Below are 18,327 nucleotides of genomic sequence, written 5' to 3' on the forward strand. Positions count from 1 at the left end.
CTGCAAAAAAGCAGCGTTCAGCTCCTAACGCAGCCCCATTGTTTCCTATGGGGAAACACTCTCTAAGTCTACACCTAACACCCTAACATGAACCCTGAGTCTAAACACCCCTAATCTTACACTTATTAACCCCTAATCTGCCGCCTCTGCAATTGCTGACACCTGCATTTTATTATTAACCCCTAATCTGCCGCTCCGGACACCTCCGCAACCTACATTATAACTATGAACCCCTAATCTGCTGCCCCTAACATCGCCGACACCTATATTATATTTATTACCCCTAATCTCCCCCCCCCATGGCGCCGCCACCTACCTACACTTATTTACCCCTAATCTGCCGACCGGACCTCGCCGCCACTATAATAATTTTAATAACCCCTAAACCGCCGCACTCCCGCCTCGCAAACATTATAATAAATTTTATTAACCCCTAATCTGCCCTCCCTAACATTCGCCGCCACCTACCTACAATTATTAACCCCAATATCCCACCCCCAAAGTTTTATTAACCCCTAAACCTAAGTCTAACCCTAACCCTAACACCCCCCTAACATAAATATAATTTAAATAAAACTAAATAATATTCCTAAAATTAAATAAATTATTCCTATTTAAAACTAAATACTTACCTATAAAATAAACCCTAATATAGCTACAATATAACTAATAGTTACATTGCAGCTATTTTAGGATTTATATTTATTTTACAGGCAAATTTGTATTTATTTTAACTAGGTACAATAGCTATTACATAGTTATTAACTATTTAATAGCTACCTAGTTAGAATAATTACAAAATTGCCTGTAAAATAAATCCTAACCTAAGTTACAATTAAACCTAACACTACACTATCATAAAATTAATTAAATAAATTAACTACAATTACATTTAATTAAATAAACTAAACTATAGTACAAAAACAAACAAACACTAAATTACAGAAAATAAAAAAAGAATTACAAGAAGTTTAAACTAATTACACCTAATCTAAGCCCCCTAATAAAATAATAAAGCCCCCCAAAATAAAAAAAATGCCCTACCCTATTCTAAATTACAAAGTACAAAGTAATCAGCTCTTTTACCAGCCCTTAAAAGAGCTTTTTGCGGGGCATTGCCCCAAAGTAATCAGCTCTTTTTAAAAAAAAATACAACCCCCCCAACATTAAAACCCACCACCCACATACCCCTACTCTAACCCACCCAATCCCCCCTTAAAAAACCTAACACTAACCCACTGAAGATCTCCCTACCTTGAGCCGTCTTCATCCAGCCAAGCCGAATTCTTCATTCAATCCGGGCGATGTGGTCCTCCATCTGGGCGAAGTCTTGATCCAAGCGGCAAAGAAGAGGTCCTCCAACCGGGCGATGTCTTCCTCCAAGCAGCATCTTCTATCTTCTTTCTTCCAGCTCAATCTTCAGACCGCCAACGCGGAACATCCACCTTCCCCGACGGAATAACGACGAATGACGGTTCCTTTAAGGGACGTCATCCAAGATGGCGTCCCTCGAATTCCGATTGGCTGATAGGATTCTATCAGCCAATCGGAATTAAGGTAGGAAAAATCTGATTGGCTGATTCAATCAGCCAATCAGATTGAAGTTCAATCCGATTGGCTGATCCAATCAGCCAATCGTATTAAGCTCGCATTCTATTGGCTGATTGGAACAGCCAATAGAATATTTTTTTTACAGGTAAAAGAGCTGATTACTTTGGGGCAATGCCCCGCAAAAAGCCCTATTAAGGGCTGGTAAAAGAGCTGATTACTTTGTAATTTAGAAAAGGGTAGGGCATTTTTTTATTTTGGGGGGCTTTATTATTTTATTAGGGGGCTTAGATTAGGTGTAATTAGTTTAAACTTCTTGTAATTCTTTTTTTATTTTCTGTAATTTAGTGTTGTTTGTTTTTGTACTATAGTTTAGTTTATTTAATTAAATGTAATTGTAGTTAATTTATTTAATTAATTTTATGATAGTGTAGTGTTAGGTTTAATTGTAACTTAGGTTAGGATTTATTTTACAGGTAATTTTGTAATTATTCTAACTAGGTAGCTATTAAATAGTTAATAACTATTTAATAGCTATTGTACCTAGTTAAAATAAATACAAAGTTGCCTGTAAAATAAATATAAATCCTAAAATAGCTACAATGTAACTATTAGTTATATTGTAGCTATATTAGGGTTTATTTTATAGGTATTTAGTTTTAAATAGGAATAATTTATTTAATTTTAGGAATATTATTTCGTTTTATTTAAATTATATTTATGTTAGGGGGGTGTTAGTGTTAGGGTTAGACTTAGGTTTAGGGGTTAATAACATTATTATAGTAGCGGCGACATTGCGGGCGGGAGATTAGGGGTTAATAATTGTAGGTAGGTGGCGGCGATGTTAGGGAGGGCAGATTAGGGGTTAATAAAATTTATTATAGTGTTTGCGAGGCGGGAGTGCGGCGGTTTAGGGGTTAATACATTTATTATAGTGGGGGCGAGGTCCGGACGGCAGATTAGGGGTTAATAAGTGTAGTTAGGTAGCGGCGATGTTGGGGGGGGGCAGATTAGGGGTTAATAACTATAATGTAGGTGTCGGCGATATTAGGGACAGCAGATTAGGGGTTCATAGCTATAATGTAGGTGACGGCGGTGTCCGGTCGGCAGATTAGGGGTTAAAAAATTTTATTAGAGGGTTTGCGATGTGGGGGGGCCTCGGTTTAGGGGTTCATAGGTAGTTTATGGGTGTTAGTGTACTTTATAGCACAGGAGTTAAGAGCTTTCTGTTCCGGCGTTAGCCCATAAAGCTCTTAACTACTGACATTTTTTGTCGGTAGGAGTCTTGTCGGTAGAGGGTCTACCGCTCACTTCTTCCAAGTCTCCAAATACCAGCGTTAGGCAAATCCCATTGAAAAGATAGGATACGCAATTGAAGTAAGGGGATCTGCGGTAGCCTGGAGTCGCAGAAAGAAAGTGAGCGGTAGACCCTTTCCTGTCTGACTCTAAATACCAGCGGGCGGTAAAAAGCAGTGTTAGGACCCCTTAATGCTGCTTTTTACGGCTAACGCCAAACTCTAAATCTAGCCGTTAGTTTTTTTAATTTGACAGGTAAGTTTTAATTTAATTTAAGATAGGGAAATTGTAATTTTAATATAAAGTTAGGGGGGCGTTAGGTTTAGGGGTGAATAGTTTAATTTAGTTTATTTTGATGTGGGGGGCTTTCGGTGTAGGGGTTAATATTTTTGTTTAGTATATTTCTTTGTGGGGGGCTTGCAGTTTAGGGTTTAAAAGGTTTATTATAGTGGAGGCAGTGTAGGGCTTAATAACTTTAGTATAGTGGGGGCGATGTGGGCGGACGGCAGATTAGGGGTTAATAATATTTAAATAGTGTTTTTAATGCAGGAGGGCGGCGGTTTAGAGGTTAATAACTTTAGCATAGTGGTGGCGATGTCGGGAGTAGCAGATTAGGGGTTAATACATTTATTATAGTGTTTGCGATGTGGGAGGGCTTCGGTTTAGGGGTTAATAGGTAGTTTATGGGTGTTAGTGTACTTTTTAACACTTTAGTTATGAGTTTTATGTAACAGATTTGTAGCGTAAAACTCATAACTACTGAATTTAGATTGCGTTATGGATCTTGTCTTTTTAGGCTGTACTGCAGGTTTATTAGCCAGAACGCAAAACTCGTAATACCAGCAGTATGGGAATCCCATGAAAAAATTTCATTTTTATGAGTGCGGTACTGCGGTAGCTGATAGTTAAATATTAATATTGATTAAAAATTAATTTATTGTTTTGTGGTATTTCAGTGAAAGGGCTGCAATGTGTGTGTGTGTGTGTGTATATATATATATATATATATATATATATGTGTATATATATATATATATATATATATATATATATACATGTGTTTATGCCTAAAACTTCAAGATCAATACCGTAAACTGAAAGTCAGTAGTTATGAGTTTTACACTACAAAGCCGTAACATAAAACTCATAACTAAAGTGCTAAAAAGTACACTAACACCCATAAACTACCTATTAACCCCTAAACCGAGGCCCTCCCGCATCGCAAACACTAAAATAAAATTATTAACCCCTAATCTGCCGCTCCGGACAACGTCGCCACTATAATAAACATATTAACCCCTAAACCGCCACACTCCAACATCTCAAACACTAGTTAAATATTAACTACTAAATATATTAACCCCTAAACACTAAGTCTAACCCTAACAACCCCTAACTTAAATATAATTAAAATAAATCTAAATAAAACCTACTATTAATAACTAAATAATTCCTATTTAAAACTAAATACTTACCTGTAAAATAAAACCTAAGCTAGCTACAATATAACTAATAGTTACATTGTAGCTAGTTTAGGGTTTATTTTTATTTTACAGGCAAGTTTGTATTTATTTTAACTAGGTAGAATAGTTACTAAATAGTTATTAACTATTTACTAACTACCTAGCTAAAATAAATACAAATTTACCTGTAAAATAAAACCTAACCTGTCTTACACTAACACCTAACCTTACACTACAATTAAATACATTACCTAAATTAAATACAATTACCTAAATTACAATAAAACAAACAAACACTAAATTACACAAAATAAAAGAAGAAATTATCAGATATTTAAACTAATTACACCTAATCTAATAGCCCTATCAAAATAAAAAAGGCCCCCAAAATAAAATAAAAAAAACCCTAGCCTAAACTAAACTACCAATAGCCCTTAAAAGGGCCTTTTGCAGGGCATTGCCCCAAAGAAATCAGCTCTTTTACCTGTAAAAAAACTTAAGCTCCCCATTGCTCTGAAAAGGGCATTAGTATGGGCATTGCCCTTAAAAGGGCATTTAACTCTTTTTACAATATTAGTTATATTGTAGCTAGCTTTGGTTTTATTTTACAGGTAAGTATTTAGTTTTAAATAGGAATTATTTAGTTATTAAAGGGATACTAAACCTAATTTTTTTTCTTTCATGATTCAGATAGAGCATGAGATTTTAAGCACCTTTCTAATTTACTCCTATTATACATTTTTCTTTGTTCTCATGCTATCTTGATTTGAAAAAGCAGTACTGTAAGCTTTAGAGCCGGGCCATTTTTTTGTTCAGTACCTGGGTAGCACTTGCTGATTTGTGGCTAAATGTAGCAAACCAATCAGCAAGCTCTACCAAGGTGCTGAACTAAAAATGGGCCAGCTCCTAACCTTTTATTAATGCTTTTTCAAATCAAGATAACATGAGAATAGGAGTAAATTAGAAAGTTGCTTAAAATTGCATGCTCTATCTGAATCATGAAAGTTTAATTTTGACTAGACTATCCCTTTAATAGTAGGTTTTATTTAGATTTATTTTAATTATATTTAAGTTAAGGGGTGTTAGGGTTAGGGTTAGACTTAGGTTTAGGGGTTAATACATTTAGTACAGCGGCGGCGACGTTGGTGGCGGCAGATTAGGGGTTAATAAATGTAGGTAGGTGGCGGCGATGCTAGGGACAGCAGATTAGGGGTTAATAATATTTAACTAGTGTTTGTGATGCGGGAGTATGGCTGTTTAGGGGTTAATATGTTTATTATAGTGGCGGCGACGTTGGGGGCGGCAGATTAGGGGTTAATAAGTGTAGGTAGGTTGCTGCGACATTGGGGGCGGGAGATTAGGGGTTAATAAATATAATGTAGGTGTTCGCGATGTTGGGGCGGCAGATTAGGGGTTAATAAATATAATGTAGGTGTTCGCGATGCTGGGGGCGGCAGATTAGGGGTTAATAAGTGTACCATTAGGGGTGTTTAGACTCGGGGTTCAAGTTAGGGTGTTAGGTCTAAACATTCATTTTGTTTCCCCATAGGAATCAATAGGGCTGCGTTACGGAGCTTTACGCTGCTTTATTGCGGGTGTTAGGCTTTTTTTCAGCCGGCTCTCCCCATTGATGTCTATGGGGAAATCGTGCACGAGCACGTAAAACCAGCTCACCGCAGCTTTCAGCAGCGCTGGTATTGGAGTGCGGTATGGAGCTCAATTTTGCTCTACGCTCACTTTTTGCCTGATAACGCCAGGTTTTTATAAACCTGTAATACCAGAGCTGTAGGGAAGTGAGTGGAGACAATAACTTGCAAGTTAGCACTGCAGCCCTCATAACGCAAAACTCGTAATCTAGCCATTAGTTTGCAATTGTGCAATCGCGTATACCTTCAATTTGTAATATGTGCGCAAGTTAGCGTGGCCGCAATATGTCTATATCGCATGCTAACGTTAGCATGACACTTGCAATCTAGCCCATATTCTATTATTTTCTAAAACATATTTTATCCATTTTCTGTTTTATTGAAATGTTTATTGTGAATTTATAGGCATTGTATGTATTGTTTTATATGTGTACTGTATTAATTAAATATATGTTGTTATTTGCAAAAGATATTTAAAAATAAATAAGTACATTTAGCAAAAAGTGTGTTCCATTCTTAATATTGTGCAGGACATTCTTATTTCTTTTACCAAAGACAATCCTGGCTTGGTTACTTGCAAACTTGGGACTGTAAAGTCAAAATCAAACTTTCATGATTTTGATAGGGCATGTGATTTCTTTTTTAAGACAAAATGAGTCCACGGACCATCTTAATTACTAATGTGATATTCACCTCCTGGTCAGCAGGAGGAGGCAAAGAGCACCACAGCAGAGCTGTTAAATAGCTTCTGCCTTCCCTCCCACTCCAGTCATTCTCTTTGCCTACGTTAGTGATAGGAAAAGGTAAAGTGAGGTGTTAGATTAGATTCTTCAATCAAGAGTTTATTATTTTTAAAGTAGTGCAAGATTGTGCTGCTTTGTTCTAGGGTGTAGCCGTAGTCCATATCAGTCTCTTCAGTAGAGCTTTGGTGGCTTTAAAGCAATGGGAACTTGTGGGATATAATTCTCACTGCGCCTCTCATATTATTGCTGCCCTTACCAAGAAAACCTGAGGGATTTTATTCAGGATTTTCGTTTATTTACAGGGCCATGGGAGGGAGAGGACCTCCTAAACCTGGGAACTGTCTTGCTGCCAGGCAGAAGATGAGGTAAGTGCTGACTTTATTTCTGGTGATAGAAGGATCTCAGAAAAAGTTTGGGCACTTTATTAATTTAGACCTCATTGAACTTGGGCTCAGATTCTCCTAGTCTATCAGGAGACGTTATGGCAGCTAGAACGCAGGCACTGGGTGAAATGTGTCTCATCTCCTGGCGGTCTCATTTATTAATAGAGTTGTCTTTACTCCCGGCGCCTTTACTTAAACTATGGCGACCGGGAGATGGCTTGTGAAACGCCCACGAGGGGCGGAGCTTATAAAGGGCGCCAAGATTTTACACTCCTTTCACCTTTCACTTCTGAAAATCGCAAGGAGTGGAGGAATTTAAGTTTAGAATGTGCGCCTTGCAGATGGCGCTTCCTCCCCTTCACTTCCGGTTATTGTAAGAAACGTAACAATGCTTGTCACAGTTCTTGCGCTTAAGACAGCGCTATAGCAAGGGCAGGACTGGTGTAGAGAGGCTGTCTGATGCCTCAGCTGGGTCAACCTGAGGTGTAGAGAGTGTTAGGCAATACCGAAATTCCTCTCATACTTATTCAATAATTTCTGACATCTTAAAAATAAAGATGCGACTCTAACATTTAAAGAGACAGTAATGCCTGCTATATGTTGATTTTTACTAACAACAGGTTAAGTCTTATCAATTATTCTGCCATATGTGAGTCAGATTGATTAAGTAAATGTACATTACATTTGATAACACACATGCAGTGCCCTGCGGTTCCCTGCAAATTCCATCTGGAGTTGTTGCGCAAGATATCGCTTCTTATTTCATTCTTCTGCCATAGGTGAGGCAGATTTATTAAGGAAGTGTACATTAAAATTTCTATCACACATGCAGTGCCCTGCGGTTCCTCACAATCCCCTTCGGGAATTGCTGCACAAGACATCACTTTTTTAATGTCATGGCGATATATTTGAACAAAGGATTAACGTTTCTGATAATTTTGCAATGTTTACATGCTAATTTAGCTTACCCCTGCACACAGAAATAAAAAAGTTACTTTTTAAAATTTAAACAGACCGTAACGTGTTTTTATGTGCTAATTTTGTTAAAGAATCCAGCTGTTTATTTGTGTAATCCATCCTTTACGATTCAAGGTGGTCCAAAAGGCCCTGCTAGAGGTCTCTTGTTTTAGGCTTGGATTCCAATGCGGTTCTACCAATCCGCTTCTATTTCTCATTTATTCAGAAATCTTTAGATGATGAGGATAGGTCCTTCTTCTGTTAGGCACATACTGCTTAGGAGCATACTGACAATGGTCAAATATACAACAAATTTCTCCTAAGGTGTTACAAACAATTTATAGCCCAGATGGAGTTGCCCTGCTTTTAATACATTATCTATTCTTTTTACCCACGCTGGTGGAAAAAATTGAGCAGGAGGTCTTCTTCACTCAGAATAGTGTGAATGACTCAGTGGGGGTTATTTTTCGGTAATTCCGGACAAGGAATTCTCAGTCTCAAATGAGGTAAATTCCTTTATCTGATCAGGAGCTTCTTGAGGAAGTTTTAGCTACTCTGGGTGGCTCCGACACCAGTAGGTTTTTCTAATATTATGATGGACCCGTCATGGTGGAAGTATTCCTGTACCAGATAGGGTTATAGGGTTTTTCCCCTCTTTTCTTCCCCTACACTTAGAAGGAAGATATCCAGGGGAAAATAGAATCTCCTCTTTGGTCTAGAGCAACCTGCGCTTGGTGTGACTACTGTTTCCAGTGCAACATCGTACTGGCTTATTGTGTTGTCTGTTTCTATGGATAGACATTTCTTTTGCAATAGGAGAAGGGCCTTTAAGTGCGTAGGCCCCTTTAATGTAATATAGTGGAAAGGGAATTTCTTTTATTCCTCCTTCCAAGCACGGAGACCCTATCTGACTTAGAATAGGGGAAATCAGTTTAAGAAACTTGCTGCTGACACAACATGAGGGGAGTGCACCCGACCCGTAAGGGGGCAGGTTCTCCTTCTCAATCAAGTTTTGTTTTGTGATCCTTATCTGTTTGTGTTCCCCCAAAAAAGAGGGAACCTTCAGGCCAATTTTAGCCCTCAAGAGTCTAAACAAGTTTCTCAGGATACTGTCCTTCAAGATGGAAACAATTTGTTCCATTCTTTCATTGATCCAGGAGAATCAATTTATGACAACAGTGGATTTAAAAGACGCGTATCTACATGTTCCCATTCACAGGGATCATCACAAGTTCTTAAGGTTTGCCTTTCTGAACAAACACTTCCAGTTTGTGGCTCTTCCTTTCGGTCTTGCCACAGCTCCCAGGATCTTCGTAAGGTTGTTTCTGATCGCAACATTAATCAGAAGATTGTTGTTCTTTCTTTGTGTCCTAATCCTTCTTCTAAGAAGGAAAGACTTTTGCACAATTTGGACGTGGTCCGTGCTTTAAAGTATTACCTGCAGGCGACTAAGGACTTTCGTCAGTCTTCTTCTTTGTTTATAGTTTTCTCGGGAAAACATAAGGGACAGAAAGCTACGGCTACTTCTCTTTTTTTTGGCTGAAGAGCATCATACGTTTTGCATATGAGACTGCTGGACACCAGCCTCCTGAGAGAGTTACCGCTCATTCCACAAGGGCTGTTGCTTCCTCATGGGCATTCAAAAATGAAGCTTCTGTAGAACAGATTTGCAAGGCTGCAACTTGGTCCTCCCTTCACACTTCCCCCCCCCCTTTTCTTCCCCTACACTTAGAAGGAAGATATCGAGGGGAAAATAGAATCCCCTCTTTGGTCTATCTAAGCATCATGGGAAATGTAGTTACAAAACATCTGGGAGCCGAAGGTTGCTGACCCCTGGTCTAGAGCAACCTGCGGTTGGTGTGACTACTGTTTCCAGTGCGGCATTGTACTGGCTTGTTGCGTTGTCTGTTTCTATGGACAGACATTTCTTTCGCAATAGGAGAAGGGCCTTTAAGTGTGTAGGCCCCTTTAATGTAATATAGTGGAAAGGGAATTTCTTTTATTCCTCCTTCCAAGCACGGAGACCCTATCGGACTTAGAGTAGGGGAAATCAGTTTAAGAAACTTGCTGCTGACACAACATGAGGGGAGTGCACCCAACCCGTAAGGGGGCAGGTTTCTCCTTCTCAATCAAGTTTTGTTTTGTGATCATTATCTGTTCGTGTTCCCCCAAAAAAGAGGGAACCTTCAGGCCAATTTTAGCCCTCAAGAGTCTAAACAAGTTTCTCAGGATAACGTCCTTCAAGATGGAAACAATTCGTTCCATTCTTCCATTGATCCAGGAAGATCAATTTATGATAACAGTGGATTTAAAAGACGCGTATCTACATGTTCCCATTCACAGGGATCATCACAAGTTCTTAAGGTTTGCCTTTCTGGACAAACACTTCCAGTTTGTGGCTCTTCCTTTCGGTCTTGCCACAGCTCCCAGGATCTTCACAAAGGTTCTGGGATGTCTATTGGCGGTGCTTTGATCAAAGGGCATTGCAGTGGCGCCTTATCTGGATGACTTTCTAGTTCAGATGACGTCCTTTCAGCTAGGAAGATCCCACATGGACTTGTTGTTGTCCTTCCTAAAATCCCACGGCTGGAAGGTGAATTTAGAAAAGATTCTTAATTCCAAACACAAGAGTATCTTTCTTAGGAACCATAATAGACTCTCTGTCTATGAAGATTTTTGTGACAGAAGTCAGGAAATTAAAGATTATCGATACTTGTCTAGCCCTTCAGTCCACTCCTCGTCCATCAGTGGCTCAGTGCAGGGAGTTAATCGGGTTGATGGTGGCGGCAATGAACATCTTCCCGTTTGCTCGCTTTCATCTCAGAGCTCTGCATTTGAACATGCTGAGACAATGGAATGGAGATTATTCGGACTTGTCCCCTCGGCTTCTACTGAAGCAGGAGACAAGGGACTCTCTTCAATGGTGGTTGTCTCTGGATCATCTCTCCCAGGGAACATGCTTTCGCAGACCATCTTGGGTGATTGTGACAACAGATGCCAGCCTTCTAGGGTGGGGAGCAGTCTGGGGCTCTCTAAAGGCTCGAGGAATATGGACTCAGGCAGTCGGTTTTACCCATAAGCATTCTGGATCTCAGAGCGATCTACAATGCTCTGTTGGCCTGGCCCCAGTTAGCCTTGATTCAGTTTATCAGGTTCCTGTCGGACAACATAACGTCAGTGGCCTACATCAATCATCAGGGAGGAACAAGGAGTTCCTTGGCGATGACAGAGGTATCCAAAATAATTTAGTGGTCGGAAGCCCATTCTTGCTGTCTGTCGGCGATCCACATCTCAGGGGTGGACAACTGGGAGGCGGATTTTCTGAGCAGACAGACCTTTCATCCGGGGTAGTGGGAACTCCATCCGGAAGTGTTCTCCAGTCTGATCCTCAAGTGGGGTCAGACGGAGTTAGATCTCATGGCATCGAGGCAGAATGCCAAGCTTCCAAGATACAGGTCGAGTTCCAGGGACCCCCAGGCGGAACTGATAGATGCTCTGGCGGCCCCTTGGACATTCAATCTAGCATACCTGTCTCCTCCGTTTGCTCTTCTTCCTTGAGTAATTGCTCGAATCAAACAGGAAAGGGCCTTGGTGATCCTCATAGCTAAAATGAAGCTTCTGTGGAACAGATTTGCAAGGCTGCAACTTGGTCCTCTCTTCACACTTTTTAAAAATTTTACAAATTTGACACTTTTGCCTCGGCTGAGGCTGTTTTTGGGAGAAAGGTACTTCAAGCAGTGGTGCCTTCCGTTTAGGTTCCCTGTCTTGTCCCTTCCTTATCATCTGTGTACTCTAGCTTAGGTATTGAATCCCATTAGCAATTAAGATAATCCGTGGACTCATCGTGTCTTAAAAAAAGAAAAGAAAATTTATGCTTACCTGATAAATTTGTTTCTTTTTTGACACAATGAGTCCACGGCCCGCCCTGTTCTTATAGACAGGTTGTGGGTTATTGTAAACTTCAGAAACCTCTGCACCTTGGCTTTTCCTTTCTCTTCCTAACTTCGGTCAAATGACTGGAGTGGGAGGGAAGGGAGGAGCTATTTAACAGCTCTGCTGTGGTGCTCTTTGCCTCCTCCTGCTGACCAGTAGGTGAATATCCCATTAGTAATTAAGATGATCCGTGGACTCATCGTGTCAAAAAATAAATAAATTTATCAGGTAAGCATAAATTTTCTTTTAAAACAACTTTCTAATGAACTTCCATAATCTAATTTGATTTGTTCTCTTGATATCCTTTGTTAAGAGTAAAGCTAGGTAGGCTGATAGAAGCTGAGGATGGTGCACATGTCTTTAGCAGTCTTTGGACTCCATTTATCATAAGGCAGACGGACGAGGAACGCTGTCATGAACCTTGTTTCACGAGTCTAGTGTGGGCAACAATATGCTGCCCACATTTAACACTCAACAAGTCCTGATGAATGCTGTGCAATGCTGCCCCCTGCTTGCGCATAGCCAATCATGTGCAAGAGGGGGTTGTCAATTATCCAGATCAAATCTGATCAGGATGATTGAAATATGCTACACTTTAGGTGGCAGAGAGGATATGAAAGGCAACATTTATTAACCTCTCATTGTCTAAGGCTATATCTAGATTAAAGTTTTGCTAAAACACCTTCCGTTTCGCATTCCTAGCTGTTTCCCTGCAGCATTCGCTCAAAAGTATGTGGTTTTCCAAACCCATTAGCCAATCATGGTGGGCAACCTGGGTTCTGCAGTGTACCTAATCTTTTAGAACTTGCGCATGTGCTCGCAATTCCCAGTTTTCGCGCAAGCCAAATATGAGAAAGAGCTATTACCTTATGTCACGGTTTTAGTGGTCACATAACCACAGTGTCTTCTGAGCCGGAGCTGCAGTATTGGCAACATCGCAGAAGAGGGAGAGGGGCATTGTATCTATGGTAAGTATCTAAGGATCGCCCATAAATAAACGAGCATATAGATTTCATGTTACCATATTATTCAGTTAGACGTTCAGCGAGACACTAAAAGCAACTGTGCATGCGTTGGGGGTGCGTGCCTGATTAATTTAAATATTTAAGTAGGCGTTCATAGGAGTTTTTAACAGCGTGTCCGACAGCCCTTATTTGTGGGCTGTCTTTTCCAACGTCATTATGGAAAATAAAATTTTTAATTTAAACACCTAAGAGGCTTTGTTTTAAAAAAAACGTAAGAAGAAACTGTTTATATTATATATAGCTGCAGATAAGTGTGTTTTAAAAATGAATTTTATAACAGTGTTCTATAATCATTTAAGCCCGCTGCTACTCAACTAGCATTTTTTAGTCTTGCTCACGCAAACCTGAAATGCTGGGTTTCCGAAGCTGTTATTGCAGTTTGATAAATGGAGCCCTATGGCAGCAGTGTTTGTATTTATGTATAGCATTACTATAAACCAAAGGTTTCAAACCTGTCCACAGGCCTCCCTAACAGGCCAAATTTTCAGGACATCTCAACTGTAGCCCCGGTTAATTAATCAGCTGATTACTAAACATGGTTATTAACCTGTTCTCACCCAAGGTAATCCTGAAAATCTGGCCTGCTAGGGAGGCCTGAGAACAGGTTTGAAAACCCTGTTATAAACAATGTTGCAAACACTGCTGCCAGATGGCTAGAGACAAATGCACGCTCCTGAGCTCATCTATGATTACTTTTTAATAAAGGAAACAAAGAGAACTAAGCAAAATTGATACGTTGTTTCAAATTACATGCTCTATCCAATGTATTTAAGTTCAATTTTGACTTTACTGTCCCTTTAACCCCTTAATGACAGAGGACGTACCAGGTACGTCATAGGAAAATCTCCCCTTAGTGACAATTGACGTACCTGGTACGTCCTCTGCCTTTTGAAGTGCTGGGAGCGATCATGATCGCTTCCAGCTGCTTACAAGAGATTGTAGTGATGTCTCAATATTGAGACATCACTGCAATCCCCTATATTACCCACTGATGCAGAAAGGGCCACTCTGTGGCCCTCTCTGCATCGGCCATTGATGGCTAAACATTTGTTCACGTTGGTGGGTGGGAGCAGCTTCCATCGGCACTGTTTGCCGTTGTAATATATTGCCTCTCTTACCGATCTTGTCGGCGATTGTGGGCTGGTGCGGCCGGGGGGGGGCGGGGGGCGGTGTGTGCGCGCGTGCGCGCACGCACGCACGCAAAATTTGCATAAAAAAAAAACAATACCGATAAATGCTGATCTCTGTATTTTAGTAAGGGATCTGGGAGGGGGAGGGATGTAGATTGTTGAGGGGGGCCAGCTACACTACAGAAAACAAATGCTTTACATAAAAAAGTTAAAAAAAAAAAAAAATTTGGGGGGCAAATTGGGTACTGGCAGACAGCTGCCAGTACCCAAGATGGAGGCATATATGTAGAGGGGGTCCAGGGGAGTGTTAGAGAAATGTATGGGGGGATCAGGGAGGTTGTGAGGTAAGGGGGGATCCATCACTGCAGACAGTATAAAAAAAAAAAAAAAAAAAAAAAAAAAAGCTTTTTATTTCAGTACTGGCAGACTTTCTGCCAGTACTTAAGATGGCGGTGACAATTGTGAGGTGGGGGAGGGAAGAGAGCTGTTTGAGGGGGGTCAGGGGGGATCAGGGGGTGGGATGTGTCAGGTGGGAGGCTGATCTCTACAATAGAGCTAAAAATTAACCCTACAAGCTACCTAATTAACCCCTAACTGCTGGGCATATTACAAGTGTGCTGCGCAGCAGCATTTAACGGCCTTATTATTACCAAAAAGCAACGCCAAAGCCATATATGTCTGCTATTTCTGAACAAAGGGGATCCTAGAGAAGTATTTACAACCATTTGTGCCATAATAGCACAAGCTAATTGTAAATAATTTCAGTGAGAAACCTAAAATTGTGATAAATTTAACAGTCTTTTTTTTTTATTTGATCGTATTTGGCGGTGAAATGGTGACATGAAATATACCAAAATGGGCCTAGATCAATAATTTGGGTTGTCTACTACACTACACTAAACTAAAATTAAACCTAAAAGCTCCCTACAAGCTACCTAATTAACCCCTTCACTGCTGGGCATAATACACACGTGGTGTGCAGCGGCATTTAGCGGCTTTCTAATTACCAAAAAGCAACGCCAAAGCCATATATGTCTGCTATTTCTGAACAAAGGGGATCCCAGAAAGGTATTTACAACCATGTATGCCATAATTGCATAAGTTATTTGTAAATAAATTCAGCGAGAAACCTAAAGTTTGTGAAAAAATTTGTGAAAAAGTAAACAATTTATTTTATTTGATCGCATTTGGCAGTGAAATGGTGGCATGAAATATACCAAAATGGGCCTAGATCAATACTTTGGGATGTCTTCTAAATAAATATATATACATGTCAATGGCTATTCAGGGATTCCAGACAGATATCAGTGTTCCAATGTAACTAGCGCTAATTTTGAAAAAAAAGTGGTTTGGAAATAGCAAAGTGCTACTTGTATTTATTGCCCTATAACTTGCAAAAAAAGCAAAGAACATGTAAACATTGGGTATTTCTAAATTCAGGACAAAATTTAGAAACTATTTAGCATGGGTGTTTTTTGGTGATTGTAGATGTGTAACAGATTTTGGGGGTCAAAGTTAGAAAAAGTGTGTTTTTTTCAATTTTTTCCTCATATTTTATATATATTTTTATATAGTAAATTATAAGATATGATGAAAATAATGGTATCTTTAGAAAGTCCATTTAATGGCGAGAAAAACGGTATATAATGTGAGTGGGTACAGTAAATGAGTAAGAGGAAAATTACAGCTAAACACAAACACTGCAGAAATGTAAAAATAGCCATTGTCATTAAGGGTAAGAAAATTGAAAAATGGTCCGGTCATTAAGGGGTTAAGCAGACAGAAGGTATAGGAGTTCTGATCATTACTGGGATGTTTAGGAACCCAAAAAGTTCAAATATGTTGTCATTTGAAATATAAATGACTTGTTTTTCCTAAATACAAAATTTGTATTTTTTTTTTTTTTTTTTCATTTTGGTTAGACATAGTTCTTCAAATGATTGTCAGCCAACTTTAAAAGTATTCTGTGAGTTATTTGATGTTATTTGATTAGGTACAAATGCTTTTTGACTTTATATAGAATATGTTTTAATATTACTAAAGGTTAAAATTATTGTTATTAACTCTTTCACGGCAGGGTCATAATGTCTACATCGGAACAACGTTGCAATGTAGACAAATTGAAATCCCGCAATTGTGCACGTGATCGCAAGATTTCAATTATGGGATCAGGTCAGGGGGGCGTCCCTATGACACTAGGCACGCCCTCCAGACCACGATCACATCAAGGAAGCGCCATTGGCTTCAGGACAGCCAAACGGCTATGACGTTGTATTTCGTCCTAACAGCGCTAAAGCCCAGTACCGTTTGGACGGAATACAACGCCATAACGGCAGTAAAAGGTTAATAATAATAATAAAAACAATAAATTCATTTCCTACTATTTTTAATATTAAAAGTCAAGATTATGCATGAAATGTATCTCATGAAATGTTTAGCCTGGCGATATTATATACCGATATAACAATATTATCCACACTGTATTGTGACAATTTGATTTGTGTAATCTTTAGAGTAAATTCAAATATTCTTATAGGACATTTATCATGAAACTATTAAAAACCGAAAAAGCAACAATTTAAAGACATTTGCAGACATATATATATTTTTTTGTTTAATAGGAGGCTGATTTTCTGGTACGAATAAAAGATCTTGAGGGTCAGACAAAGCGCCAAGAACAACATATATCGGATCTGAATAGGGAATCAGTGATACTTCATGAGAGTATAAACACTCTAACCAAGGAATTGGAGTTTAAAGGGAAAGAGATTCTCCGAATACGCAGTGAAGCCAATCAGCAGATTAGGTACTCCATTTCTTCTATTCATTATATTTTAGACCTGAATTTGAATAATGGTAGATATAATTATTAAATAAGCAATCCTACTTAAGATAAATGCAAGCTGCTTAGTGAATTTTTCTATATACACTTAGTGCTTAAAAATCACCATTTAAAGAAACATGATACCCAAATGTTGAAACACTTGAAAGTCATGCAGCATAGCTGTAAAAAGCTGACTAGAAAATATCACCTTAACATCTCAATGTAAAAAAGAAAGATATTTTACCTTAAAAGTAAAATGCACACCTTACTGTAACGGACTTTAAGCAGCAAATCAGTAAGTCTGTCCCGGGACTTGCAAGGTAGCGTGCCTCATGCACACTCATGTTACTTCCCTATTCAGTTTAAGGAAGTTTACTATGAAATCTCATAGAGTTCAGGTGATGTTTTCCTGTCAGCTTTTTACAGTTATGCTGCATCACTTTCAAGTGATTTAGCAAATGAGTATTATGTCCCTTTAATCTAGAATGATTACTGCATCCTCAGAGCTCTGGTTAACTGTTTCGCTATGAGGATTTAGTAATCTAAAAGTAGATCTCAGTGAGGTTTTTGGATTTCAAAAGGTTTCTGGAAGTCTCTTAAAGCTTTTGCAGGGAACAGTCTCTGAGCTACCTATATATATAGGTATAATGTTCAAAGAATCCAGCACCTGGGACACAAACGGTGTGCAAGCTAAAGGAGCTCTGCACAATCCCCCAACGATAATAGCAACTCCAAAAAATAGCCGCACCACCAAAATTCAAAAGTGGTCAAGTGTTTATTGAGCCAGACTGAAAATAACGTTTCAGACAAATGTCTTTAGTCATGTATAGTTAAACAGGAACTGACTTCATCCTTAAATATCTATACAGACCCCACCCCCAATATCAAGTCACCTGTACACAATACACATATAGAATACAACTCCATCTAGTGGTCATTTTACAGTCTGTACATTCAATGCATTAAATTTACACATAGTCACCAAATACAAATCATATTCACCTATTTACAAAGTAATTTTTTTTTATAATCCATACTATAAATCAAACATTACATGTCCAACACATTATATATTTGTGCTACAAAAATATAGACCAGTCAAGTTCTTTATTCATTCCCCCTGGCCTCAAAGTACCAAGTTTAAAAATCAAAAATGCCTCACGTTTTTTTAAGTAATTTAATGCGATCACCACCCCTCCTAGGTTGTTTCACCTGTTCCAGGATTTAAAACCTAAGTTGGCTCAAATTGTGTCCTGCTGACAAAAAATGATGGGCTTCTGGGGCATCGATTTTCTTAGTCCTAATGTGACTTTTGTGCTGGGTAGAACGTTCCCTCACAGTACGGGTGGTCTCCCCTACATACCCTAGCCCACATGGAC

At 39.1% G+C, this 18,327-nt stretch overlaps 1 protein-coding gene across 1 annotated transcript in view; it reads left to right on the forward strand.

Annotated features, from left to right (window-relative positions):
- The window catches only part of FAM184A (family with sequence similarity 184 member A), a 573,060-nt gene that overhangs the window by 505,493 nt on the left and 49,240 nt on the right, over nucleotides 1-18,327 (forward strand). Inside the window, exon 13 of the mRNA XM_053710789.1 lies at nucleotides 16,746-16,930. Within this exon, the coding sequence (XP_053566764.1) occupies nucleotides 16,746-16,930 (185 nt within the window). The remainder of the gene's footprint in view (nucleotides 1-16,745; nucleotides 16,931-18,327) is intronic.

Source organism: Bombina bombina, chromosome 4, assembly GCF_027579735.1.
Source record: "Bombina bombina isolate aBomBom1 chromosome 4, aBomBom1.pri, whole genome shotgun sequence".
Classification (NCBI taxonomy): Eukaryota; Metazoa; Chordata; class Amphibia; order Anura; family Bombinatoridae; genus Bombina; species Bombina bombina.